This window comes from Tripterygium wilfordii, chromosome 9 (genome assembly GCF_013401445.1).
Source record: "Tripterygium wilfordii isolate XIE 37 chromosome 9, ASM1340144v1, whole genome shotgun sequence".
Taxonomy (NCBI): domain Eukaryota; kingdom Viridiplantae; phylum Streptophyta; class Magnoliopsida; order Celastrales; family Celastraceae; genus Tripterygium; species Tripterygium wilfordii.
The window spans coordinates 6,682,864-6,696,290 of NC_052240.1; the positions used below are offsets into that span (position 1 = coordinate 6,682,864).

The 13,427-nt window shown below is 36.6% G+C and overlaps 1 protein-coding gene across 1 annotated transcript; it reads left to right on the forward strand.

The window, feature by feature from the left end:
- The first annotated feature begins 354 nt into the window (after window positions 1-354).
- LOC120005977 (nucleolar MIF4G domain-containing protein 1-like) lies at window positions 355-12,236 on the forward strand. Its single transcript, XM_038855855.1, is given in 15 exon segments — window positions 355-402; window positions 525-624; window positions 893-959; window positions 1,233-1,315; window positions 1,837-1,964; window positions 2,059-2,164; window positions 2,318-2,334; window positions 2,703-2,853; window positions 2,856-2,952; window positions 3,891-3,894; window positions 7,796-7,813; window positions 7,926-7,974; window positions 10,769-10,842; window positions 11,849-12,070; window positions 12,072-12,236. Coding segments are annotated over 15 exon segments (1,329 nt in total).
- Window positions 12,237-13,427: the final 1,191 nt, after the last annotated feature.

Consider the following 13,427-nt stretch of genomic DNA (forward strand, 5'->3'; position numbering starts at 1 on the left):
TGCATAAGTCATAAACCTATATTCTCATGGTTCATGCAACCTATGTTCTCTATGGATTCTTGCAACCATAGGCATATCCTTCCGGTCTCAACCTAGGCTCAAAATCATCCAAATGGTGATCAAGCATTTGGAAGCAATAAGCACATCCACAGAGAATCAACAATAAAAAGAGAGATTCAAGAATAATAAACCAATTTCATTCAATATTCAAAGAGGGGTTCCATTAGGACCCCTAGTTAGAGGATTAGTTCCTCATAACCGAGAATACAAATCAAAATCCAAAATAGTAGTCATTAAATACAAGAACAAGGAAGAAATAAAGAGAAACCCCTGGATCCCCTTGCTCAAGCTTCAATGGCTCCTGTAGACAAGTCTCCCAAAACCCTTGATTTTGCTTCCAAAGTCCAAAAGTTTCTCAAACCCTAAAAATCTATGCTTTTATACTCCCAAAAACCCTAATGTCATTTTTCTAACAAGTCTGTGTCATTTTGAATTAGGCCCACTTGATTTGAGGGTAATTTCAGGCATTTAGAAATCTTCAGAATCGTGAATTGGGACTGGCCGATCGATCGGACTTGGACACCGATCGATCAGAATTTCTCTCGGGCCAGTTCCAGCTTCAAGGTTGTTCGATCGATCGGACTACGGGCCGATCGATCGGATTTCTGCTCTGACTCCGAATTTTGTCCTTTTCTATCCATTTATTCCCCGACACCTAAAATGAGCAAATAACAACTCTTTAGGTAGAATTAATTTCAAAACGACTCCAAACAAAGCAAGATTACATGTAAAAGGATGTACAATTATATGTATATAATCGGCACATCAGATTCCCAAGTAAATAAAAACATTTACCAACAGTTTTGAATGCACAAATTGAAACTCATTTTAGAACGGGATCCTTTCTTTCTATTGTATTATCAAAATGAAAGGTTACTTGACAAGGCCCCAAGAGGGTGGTACCCAACCTACAGAGAGTAGCTACAAAGAAAAAAAAGATCTAAAACATCATATAACTTGTTTTCATTCAAGTACCAGTCAAGATTTGTTAAACCGCTAATGTGGCTTTAGGACAATATTTTAATCATATTACAATATTACGGAGTTCTATTAATCATGCTATTAGTCTCTCAAGCATTCATTGACATCTCTTAACTTTGATTTTATTTAGCTTGCTTCTACATATGTTAAATACCCTTTCTGATAGTTTTATTTCTTGGCAATTTTTTCAGCGATTTGATATACGATTTCCTGATCGTGTTGAGCAAGCGGTTGACAGAAATTGATGTCTCTACTATCCTGACAGTTTTACAGTGTAATAAGCTTTGTTTCAACCTATATGGTGTTTGATCTTAATGTATTTGGTTGTGAGCTCTATGAAAAATAATGTGGTATAAGATTATAGGGGTAAGATTTACCCAAGTAACATTTAAGGGGAAATCAAGTGCTTGTTAACTATGTTAAAATAACGTAGGGTAACTGTTACCCTGTTTTGAATAAACTATATTTGATATAATGCAACTGTAAATGGTTCTGGGTATAACTGTAAATGGGTGGTGTAGAAAGTGAAAGGTAGATAGGGTTATGCGAGGCTATAATTTGTTTTACAGCCCTTTTACCCTACCCACCCTAGAGTACAAGCTACCCTCATTTTTGAAGGTAATGGAGTTACTCCCCTGTGTTAGACACACTTAACTGGTGTGAAAAGTTATTGGGATGACCTTTTACCCCATTATGCCAGGAAACATAATCATTGTATACTATTTAACTGGAAGATTGTCCACCCACATACTTATTGAAACCTGAGTCTGTTTAATATGACATCACTGACCGCAGGCTGTGGGATGAAAATAAAAGTTGATGATCCTGCTGCCATGATAAATTTCATTCAGACCGTTCAGAGTAGGGTGAATCAGCTGAAGGCATGCTTTGAAGAAGGGCAGACAAAAATAAATGGCAAACGAGTAAGTTGCTGCTTGAGTTCGGGTTCTGCTTTGAAAACTTGGATATTGTTTTTGCTTCTGATGGACAATTCTAAAGCATGCTGTGTTTTTGCAGATGGAATTCATGCTTGAAACCATTTGTGACATCAAAAACAACAAGAAAAGGTCTAGGGAGGATACAGTACAGCACACAAGAATTAAAAAATGGTTACAGAAGCTAGGTCGTGTCAGTTGATTCTTTTCTTCAATGTTCTTTTCCTTAGGTTTTATCACTTGCATCATGCAGGTCTAGAATATCTTTCGGACTAAATACAAGATGTTTTTAGCTTACTAAGGAGATCGAGTTGCTGATAGTTGTGTTAAAAAACCAAAAGTCCTAGTCAACATTCTTGTCAACTTAATTTCATTGAATGGTATAATATCTTCAGTTTTCTACTTCACCTCCCGCTGGTTTTCTAAAGAAGTGAGACATGTCTATATTTGATTGCTTCGGTCTTTGAAGTAGTAGAAGTCAACATTCTGTCAACTTAGTTTCATTGAATGGTATAATATCTTCAGTTTTCTACGTTACCTTCCGCTGGTTTTCTAAAAAAGTGAGACATGTCTATATTTGATTGCTTCGGGATTTGGAACCAATGTCTTGTTAGATGATGTTTACTTAATGAAGTTCTTTGTCATTCTAGTGCATGTGAGGTTTTGTGTGTCTCTTATTAGTCACTGTGAACATATAAACGGATTTCTTGATGCTCCAGTTAAGAGTTGAAGTGGAGCAAATGGAGCAAGCTGCTTGATCCCAACAAGAAAGGCCAGTGGTGGTCGTCTGGGAATATGGCTGCAAGCAGAAATAATATTGAAGTGGTTGCCAGCACAATTGACAAAGAGGTTCTCGAAGCTCAGAAAATGCTTCAGCTTGTGCTGCGCAGAGGATGAACACAGATGCCAGAAGGGCAATCTTTTGCATTATAATGAGTGGAGAGGACTACATTGATGCATTTGAGAAGCTTCTGAAGTTGGATTTGAAATAAAATTAGGAAGCAAGTGTGAAAGCTTAAGAAGAAAAAGGTTTCATAGATTTTGAAGAATTATACATAGATTGCTTGCTTAAGACAAGCCAGAGTACAAGCTCTTATAAGAGCTGTGCAAAGAAGAAGAACGTTACAAGGATTTGAAAAGAGACAAGTCCAATCACCTGTTACATCAAGGCAATGGGCAAGAACCTAAATGTGAACGACATCATATAGTGAGAACTAAACGGTGTCGTGTATACAAACTATAATATAGAACTAAAATAGATTTTAACAGAGGCATCAGGCTTAACACCCCCTCTCAAGATCTACATGAGTGTCAATCATGTTGAGCTTGGACAACATCTGATGAATTTGGGCAACAGACAGAGGCTTTGTAAACATGTATGCAGGTTGATTAGCTGTCCGAATGTGAAGCAACTTAGTTTCTTTTCCACCTTCTCATGAGCAAAATGACAATCGATCTCTATATGTTTGGTACGTTCGTGGAAGATAGGATTATTTGCTATGTGGATGGCAGCATTGCTATCACAAAACAGGAGGACTGGTTTCTTTATGGGGATCTTCATGTCATGTAATAGAGCATTGATCCAAGTTATCTCACTAGTGATAGAAGCCATGGACCTATATTCTGCCTCTGCAAAAGACTTTGAGACAGTTTGCTGCTTCTTTGATTTCCAGGCTACTAAAGCCTTTCCAATCATAATATTAAAACCAGTTGTTGATCTTGTTGAATCTAGGTAAGAAGCCAATCAGCATCACAGAAGGCATGGATGCTAGAAGGAACTTCCTTGGGAAATAATAGAGCTTTGCTTGTAGTCCTTTTCAGATATCGTAGAACTCTTTGTGCTGCTATGAAGTGTTGATCAGTTGGTGCCTTCATGAACTGACTGAGGGTATTAACTGTGTAGCATAAGTCAAGTCTGGTTGAAGTTAGATATAGCAGCTTTCCTACCAGTCTTCTGTACACGAGTGGATCTTCTAGTAATTTTCCTCCATGGATGGAAAGTTTTGTGTTGGTATCCATAGGAGAGCTGATGGTTGTGCAGTCCTTGAAATTAGAGTCTAACAGAAGATTCAAAATATATTTTCTTTGACACATAGTTAGTCCCATGTCAGTATAATCAACCTCTAAGCCAAGAAAATATTTTGAAATGCCTAGATCTTTGACTTTGAAACAAGTAGCAATGTAAGACTTGATCTCTTCTATTAATACAATATCATTTCCACCAATGGCCATATCATCAACATATAGAAGCAATAAGACCTTTGATGTGTTTCTTGTGTAAATGAACATATAATAATCACATTTAGATTGAACAAAACCAAATTTTAGTAGAACACTCTTACACTTTTCATTCCACTGTCGTGAGGCTTGCTTGAGGCCATATATGGATTTGTTCAATTTACAAACAAGATCTATATTGTCTGTGTTATACCCTGGTGGCATTTTCATATACACTTCTTCATCTAAGTCACCATTTAAAAATGCATTATGAACATCTAGGTGATGAATGTGCCAACGATATGCAGCAGCCAGAACAAAAAAAATTCTTACAGTCACCATTTTCACTACATGTGCAAAGGTCTGTTGATAATCAAATCCAAGTGTTTGACTAAAACTTTGAGCTACAAGACGAGCTTTGTACCTCTCTATGGTTCCATCAGGGTTGTATGTTATTTTATACACCCATTTTGATCCAATTGCTTTTCTTCCTTTAGGAGGTGTCACAATAGACCAAGTGTTGATTGCATTCAAAGCTGCCATTTCATTATTCATAGCTTCAATCCATCTATTTGATTTTGAAGCTTCAACATAATTTTTAGGTTCATGATGTGATATTATAGTTGCTAAGAAATGCTTATGAACATCAAAATGACAAATAGAGGCAGATGCATGCAAAGTATTATAGTCATAGTCATCTAAATATGCTGGAATTTTTCTGTCTCTTAGAAACAGAAACTGTCTTATCTAAGACAGTTGGAACATTGTTCTCAGGTTCAGAGACAATATCTCTTGCCTGGTTTGTTGTTTCTTCATTATAGTCCTTAAAAGGATATGTATCTTCTAATAAATGAACATCTCTGGAGATGTGAATTTGTTCTGTCTCTGTATCTAATAATTTATAGCCACTAACATTAGATGGATAACCTAGGAAGACATATGCTTTAGCTTTAGGTTCAAATTTTGAACCTTGTGGTTTATTAATTTTAGCATAACACAAGCATCCAAACACTCTTAGATTTTCATAAGTAGGTGTCTGATTATAAAGAATGTGGTAAGGACTCTTCTTATCAAGAGTTCTAGATGGAAGCCTATTAATGAGAAAGATTGCAGTTAATATACATGAACTCCAGTAATTTTCTGGCATATTAGCTTGTATTCTAATAGCCCTTCCTACATTTCATATGTGTTGGTGTTTCCTCTCAACAACTCCATTTTGTTGAGGGGTATAAGGGCAAGTTCTTTGATGTATTATTCCTTCTTCTTTGTAAAAATCTGTCATATTAAACTCAGCACCATTATCGGATCTTATAATCTTTATAGTTCTTTGAAATTGATTTTTGACATAGTTGTTAAAGTACACTAAGTGTTCCTTAACTTTAGATTTCGATTTCATCAAAAATATCCAAGTTGCTCTTGAAAAATCATCCACTAAAGTCATAAAGTATTTATATCCATCAAAAGAAGTTACACCATTTGGACCCCAAATGTCCACATGAATAATTTCAAAAACATCCAAAGACTTTGTTTCACTAAGAGAGAAGGGTTTTCTCTTCATCTTAGATAATAAGCATACATCACAATCTTCACAAGTTTGAACAAAATCAGTTCCTAACATGTGGGATACCCTAATAGATGGGTGGCATAATCTTCGATGCCATAAATCATTCTTCAAAACAAAGCCTATCATTCCAAAATGTCCAACTTCTGGTGTCAGTTCATCAAGTAAGAAGTATAGGCCATTATGCATGGTTCCTATCCCACTCTTCTTCAAGGTGGTTAAATCCTACAATTCACAAGAATCTTCAGTGAAAACCAATGCATAATTTCGACCTTTAGCAAGCTTACTTGCTGAAATAAGATTAAAATTGAATTCTTCTACACATAATACTTCTTTCAGAACAATTCCATTTCTTAGTTTTGCATCACCTATGTGACTAATTCTATGTTTCCTACCATCAGGCAATGTTACAAAACAATCATGAACTTTATGTGATGTATGAAGATAATCACGCATGCAAACTATATGAGCAGAAGCTCCAAAATCAATTAACCAGTCAAGGTTTAAAATTGTTTTACCTCTCACTGCAGAGACAGATGCAGTGTGGTTACCAGTGTTTGAAGGAGTCACATTTGCCTTTATGTATGCAAGTAATTGTTGGCATTGGTCTCCTGATAAAGTCATGGAAGAGCCTTAATTTTGAGTATTAGCCTCCACCAGGTTCACATTTCTCTTGTCATTGAAATTGCCATGGCTTTGCTTCTGCCTTTTTGCTTGATTTTCATTTTCTGCAGGAAACCCCACCAATTTGAAACATTTATCGATTGTGTGGTTGGTCTTCCTGTAGTACTTACAAAATAGTTTTTCTCTTTCTTTCCTCCCATTTCTGTTAGGTGGAAGAGAATTCCTATCAGAGACTTGCATCGCCATAGGCACTTGAGGAGTAGTTATTTCTGTAGAAACTGATTTCTTCTTGTTTTGGCAGACCATTCCTTTCCTCTCCACTTGACTAACTTGAGCAAGAACTTTGTTGATATCTGGAAGAGGATCCATAATCAGGATTTGATTAATGACATGTTCAAAGCACTCATCGAGTGCCATGAGAAATTGAAGAACTTTTACTTTTTTTTGTTGAGTGAACGCAGCCTTTGATATCCCACAAGTGCACTTTCCACATTTGCAATTGAGAACTTCTTTGGTTTGAGCAAGTTCATCCCATAGCAATTTAATTTTTGCATAATACTCTAAGATGGGTTTACCACTCTGCTTAATAGTTGAGATTGATATGGTGATCACAAAATCCCTTGTTGCATTCTCAGATGAATACCCATTCCTCATATCGATCCAAAGCTCCCTTGCCGTCTTGGCTGTCGAGAAACTGATTAAGATATCCGGAGTCAAGCAGTTGGAAATCCAAGTTCGAACAAGGCTGTCGCATTGAATCCAATCTGGGGAATTTGGATGATTTTCGACTGGCGCCAACAAAGAACCATCAATGAAACACATCTTATTCCCTGCTTTGAGCGCTGTTTCGATCTGGTTACTCCATAAGTGGAAGTTGCTCCCTGTGAGGGGTAGGTTTATCAAATTTGAACTGAAATCCGAATGGGTAAGATAGTATGGATTTCGAAAAGGGTTTGATGGCTGGGTGATTTGAGAAGAAATTTGTGGTGTGACTGCACCACTTTGAGAGATTGACGAAACACCCTTCATATAATTTGTAGCCTCTATACGCATGGCATCAACATCTGGAGTTTCAGTAGTTTCTAGAGGATCCATTTGTGGCCTCTGATACCGTGAAATAAAATTAGGAAGCAAGTGTGAAAGCTTAAGAAGAAAAAGGTTTCATAGATTTTGAAGAATAAGATATACAGATTGCTTGCCTAAGACAAGCCAGATACAAGCTCTTATAAGAGCTGTGCAAAGAAGAAGAACGTTACAAGGATTTGAAAAGAGACAAGTCCAATCACCTGTTACATCAAGGCAACGGGCAAGAACCTAAATGAGAACGACTTCTTATAGTGAGAACTAAACGGTGTCGTGTATACAACCTGTAATATAGAACTAAAATAGATTTTAACAGAGGCATCAGGCTTAACAGGATTTGCCTGGGAAACAGGTAGGCGTGTGCTGATTTTTCTGTCAACTGCTTTCATTATATACTACCCAAGCACATGTGCATATTTCTGGTTCAATCTTTTGTGTCATTGATTATTTCTACATGTTTACAGGACAGGGAAATCATGCGGCTCCTTGTAGAGTGCTGTTTACAGGAAAAGGTGTTGTCACAACCAGGGTCACGACGCGAACCGGCGATGAAAGGATGAAAAATGATTTAGAGTCGCCACCAATTGATTTAAGTGCAATTGGACACTAAAAAATGGTCTACGAACCAGAAAATGGGTAAGGGGTCTATTGAGTGTGGGGAAGGTGTTAGGCACCCCACAACTCCCTAAAAGGTTACCTAGATTGATCTATGTGCTTTTTCTTGAAAATTTTTTTGTCCAATATAAATGATATTTTGATTTGAAAAGATAACGTAATTAAAGCATAGCCAGGAGCTGAATGTCATCAAGTCCTCCTCCTATTATCTTCAATTTAGTTACCATTATTTTTTTGAGTACAAATGATATCTTAATTTGAAGAGATAACAAAATTAAAGCCTAGGCAGGAGCTGAATGTCATCAAGTCCTCCTCCTAATGAACTTTAATTTAGGTATCTAGTAAATTAATTTATCATTGTGTTTAGAAATACAAATGACACTTTAATTTGAAAATATAACATAATTAAATCCTAGGCAGGAGCTCAATGTCATCAAGTCCTCCTCCTAATGAACTTTAATTTAGGTATCTAGTAAATTAAATTACCATATGCATTTTGTTTAAATAAGGATAGCAAAATTAAAGTCTAGGCAGGAGCTGAATGTCATCAAGTTCTCCTCCTAATTGACTTTAATGTAGTATCCATTAATTTGTTTATGTGAAAATTTGGTAAAGACGCGGTTGTTGAATTGACGGATTTGCGGAAAATGATCTACGCATACAATTTTAATATACATTCTAAACATGTATTCTAAACTAACAACCCCTAACATACATAAATATAAATTACACTACTCTACACTACTTCCATTATTTTTCCACTATCCTATTACATGGCTTACATTTACAAAGATATATACAAATGAAAACAAGATAACAATATATAAATAATAAAAATTACAAATACAAATATGACCACGGAGTCCGGTCCATTACTTAAGCCCAATCCAATCTCAAAATATATGTTCCGACCCAAATGAAGTCAAGTCCGGCCCGAGCGGAGTCGACCCCGATCCACATTCAAAATTCAACAAGAGGAAGGTCAAATAGATATTCAAATATAATATCAAATTACTTCCATATTTAAAGATTCATATACACATATAAACATATACAATATCATACACAACCATATCATGTATGCACATATACATATATAAACACATCCACAAGCTGGTACATATACATATACAAACACAATACACTATACATATACGTGCATACACCCACTGTATATATATACACGCACAACACACACATTCACACACCACATATACATGTACACCGTATATATATACACACACAGAAGCACCCGAAGCACGATCCAACAAAGATTTAAACCCATAAAGTCAATATAAATATGAACCTAACCTCAATCTTTAACAGCTTAACCATTCATCATTATCAGCATAATTTTATCTAAACCAGATTTCAAGATCTAGTATCACACGCCAGCCATCAAAACCCCAACATTATAACCGGGCATTTCAGCAAATATGTAAGTCCAGATTTCAGTATCATAAGCGAATAAGACCCAAACCGGGAAAATCATAATCAAATATCAATATCAGCTTTCAACAAAGTAAGTAATCGGTATCTTTAAAGCCAAATATCCAAATCAAGTATTAAAGTTTTTATATTAGAAGCCAGGCATCAAACAGATCCAAACCAAAAAAATCAGAACCAAAGAATGAATACTAATGCCAAAACCGGGTATCAATGCAGGTTTTAAAATCAAATATAGACGAAAGACAAATATGAACACAGCATGCAAACAAATACATGCAGATCAAACCTTAAAATCAAGAGAAAACCGGCATCACCATTATGCTAACAGAGTCTCATAGATCAAGATCAGACGTAGTAGAAGGAAGCAAAACCGAAATGGGACCCGAACAATATAGAAATGGGATCAAGAAAAAGAAGCAAGGAGATATACCAGGGATTAAAGTATGAATGGATCATTACCTTCTCCCGATTTTTCTGCTATTTCTCCTTGGTTTTCTCCTCCCGATTTTTCTGCTATTTCTCTTTGGCTTTCTCCTCCCGATTTCTTTCCTAACAGCCGTGAATCCACTTCTCAAAACTTATTTTCTACTAGTGTGCGGCGGCTGCGATTATTCTCCCCAAAATCTCCTCCCTGCTCTTCCTTTTTCTTCTTTTCTTCTCCCCTGTTTTCTCTCACGGCGGCTCCTCCTTTTTTTTCTAGAAAATAATCCTTCCCCCCTTTTTAGTTGTGCCGCCTCCTTTTCTCCTCTTTTTTTGCTATCTTGCCCTCTCTCTTTTCTTGTGCGACGGCCCCCCTTTCTTTAACTTGGATTTTCTTTTTAATGTCAACATTGCCCTTTAAACCCTATTTTCCTCTCCTTTCTTAAAAACCCTCAAGACTAACATTCTTGTATTTTCCCTACTTTTGTGAAACCCTAATAAAGGAACCACCTTTCCCTCTTAAGGATTTTCTTTATTATTTATTTAATTTTCCTATTTTTTAGATATTTTCTAGGGTTTAGTTATATTGGGTTTGGGTTAAAATTTTTATGGGCTTACGGTCCAAGAAATAGGCTTTAGGATTTTTTGCATGCTTGTGGGTCCAAGAAATAGACTTTGAATTTTTTTGTGAGCTTACAGGCTCCAGAACGGGCTTTTGAATTATTATTATTAATATTGTATTTTTTAATTTTTTTTAATTTTTTCTATTTTTAATTTTTTAATTTTTTAATTTTTTAATTTTTTAATTTTTTAATTTTTTTTTTCTTTAACAAGTATTACACAGTTTTGGCTTCCAAGTTGTGTGAACATAATAAAAACCACAAGTTTACCTTACAGGTATTCCTTTTTCTCCATTTTGGGTTAACTAGATGAAACTATCAGTATGAAAGTTATCTCTGGTAGAATCACAAGTTATGTGCATATAGCAGAACAAAGTATTCACCTATTTTTAGACTGTCGGTGCGAAAGGAAGATTTTTTTTTTCTTTTTGGGGAATTGGGGGTGTTGAGTGTTCACATGGAAAAGGTTGCAAGCAGTAGTGTATGACCTTTGGCTTTACGTTGAAGGATTGTAGTTGTGTTGCTGAAACTATCTTCATTGAACTTGGTCTACATATTACTAGATAGATACAATTTTAAGGTTAGATAGACACAATTTTAAGGTTTCTCTGACATCACAGAGAAAAGAATGGTTATTTCATTCATTTGAAGGTGCAATAAAAGTATTCTCTTATGACTATCGCACTGATGGTCCTAACTATGAGTTTCTGAGCAATGCTTGTTGTTTAGTACTTTTTCTGTCTGGGTACGTTATCAGTCACACTAAGATTCTGTTAATTACGTGTATTGACCAATTGTACGCTTAAGTGGAATGGAACTCCATTTGCACCAAAACAAAATTCTGGTTTTACGTTCTTTCCATATGGATTGTTGATAATTGGAGATTCAATTTCATTTGCTGGTGGACTTTTTGAATGAAAATGTTTTATCTGTTTCGTATGTTGTGATGACAAACTCATAGTGACGTACCGAAGAATTTTTTTGGAAGGAAAAGTCTTTTCCTTCGATAGACATAAAAATTGCACCAATGCTTATTGTTTCTATATATCATTTGGTGCAAAACAACTGGGGTGGGATTGTGCCCATAATCGTTGAATTCTCTCTCTTATATTCTTTCATTTTCTATTATTGTTTTTAGTAGGGTATCATTTTTCGTTTGTTTCATAGATTGAGATGCTCATTCTATTAAGAAATCAAAACTGAGGTGGTTTTTTTGCCCCCCTTATTTAATGTTTGCAACTTTTAAGTTTATTTGATTCTATTCATGTGGTGCGGTTTTGCAGTACTGCGTCTGGGATCACTTTAAAGAGCTGGAGTCCATGCAACTTTTAAGATTAATGCATCTAGCAAAGCTTGTAGTAGAAATGGTTGGCTCTTTCACCCACTCTCTTGCGGTCCTGAAAACCGTAGACTTGATTGATCCCAAGATTCTTACTCCAAAAAGGATCATGCATTTTCGGATGATCTTCGAGACCATCTTTAACTACACTGACAAGCTCATATGGAACAAACATATTCACTCGTGTAGCTGCTGCTCCTGAACTCGAAACTCTTCGTAGTGGGGTTGAGTTTTTTATCAGGGAATATGTTTTGAAAACTAACAATGCCTTCTCTGGCAATTTCAAGATTGCAAAGAAACCACTTACTAATATGGAAAGGGTGCTGATGTGACTTCAATACACCAGGTCGTGGTTTCTTGCGACGCTGAATTTTGTTCTAGACCCCTATAGTTTCCAAATTCATTTTGAAATGTAAAGTGGTACTTCGCAGTACAATTTGATTTCCATTCACCTGAAAAAAAAATACTCACTTGATAAGCCTTCGGCTGTGGGTGGGTTCGGGATGCATAAGATATACAGAGTCTTACACCGCATAATATGTAGATACGTTATTCAGATGGTGCTGTAAGAGTGATCCTTTGCTCAGAACTAGGGATGACAACGGGGCGGGGAGGGCGGGGCGGGGCGGGGGCGGGTATGCTATTCCCGTCCCCATCCCCTTCCCCGAACCCTTCCCCGTCCCCGTCCCTGTCCCCGTCCCCATCCCCGTCCCCGTAACAACATGGCTTAGTTGGTAGCATGTGAAGCCTTGTAATAGGATCCATGTTAAAGGTGCGGTCTTGTGTTCGAGTCGCACAACAACCTAACAGTCTGGGGGATTTCAGTGCGGCTGGTCCAGCTGGTGATGGGTTGGGGGTAGCGGTCCATGGGCCCGGCTGGATCCTGCGGGATGGGCCATTACAATGAATGCATGTACTGCTTTCTTCCATTGAAGAAATCAAGAACATACATCAAGCAGGAGATAACAAAGTGCTTGTGGAAGAGAATTAGATGAAGAAGAGAGGTTGAGAAAGAAATTTGTATTCATTCAAATTTCAAGTGAGTAGAACGGCTACAATGGCAACTTATATATAAGCTACTTGAGAATTGAGATCCTGTCAACGGATATGTTGTTGACATGACGAATAAAAATAATAAAAATAATTCTGTAATGTATATTAAAGTTACTGATATTAAGCCCAACATTTGACTGATCAACCCACGAACCATTCTTCAGAGGAAGCTAGGGCACTGAAGAATCTTCAAGAAGGAAAGATATCTACGAAGGAGTCAATCTTTAAAACCCCCGGCAAGTTGAAGATGATAATTCATCATATTCAACTTGGAGATTAGATGACGAAGATGATGAGTAGATAACACCTTGCTTACGAGGTCACCTAGTTGTTCCTCAGATTTCATGTACTTAAGTTGAACTGTGCCTTGTTGAATCTTTTCTCTGATGAAATGTAAATCGAATTCAATATGCTTAGGCCGTTCATGGAAAACAAAGTTGTTTGCGATGTGAATCACTGCCTGATTATCA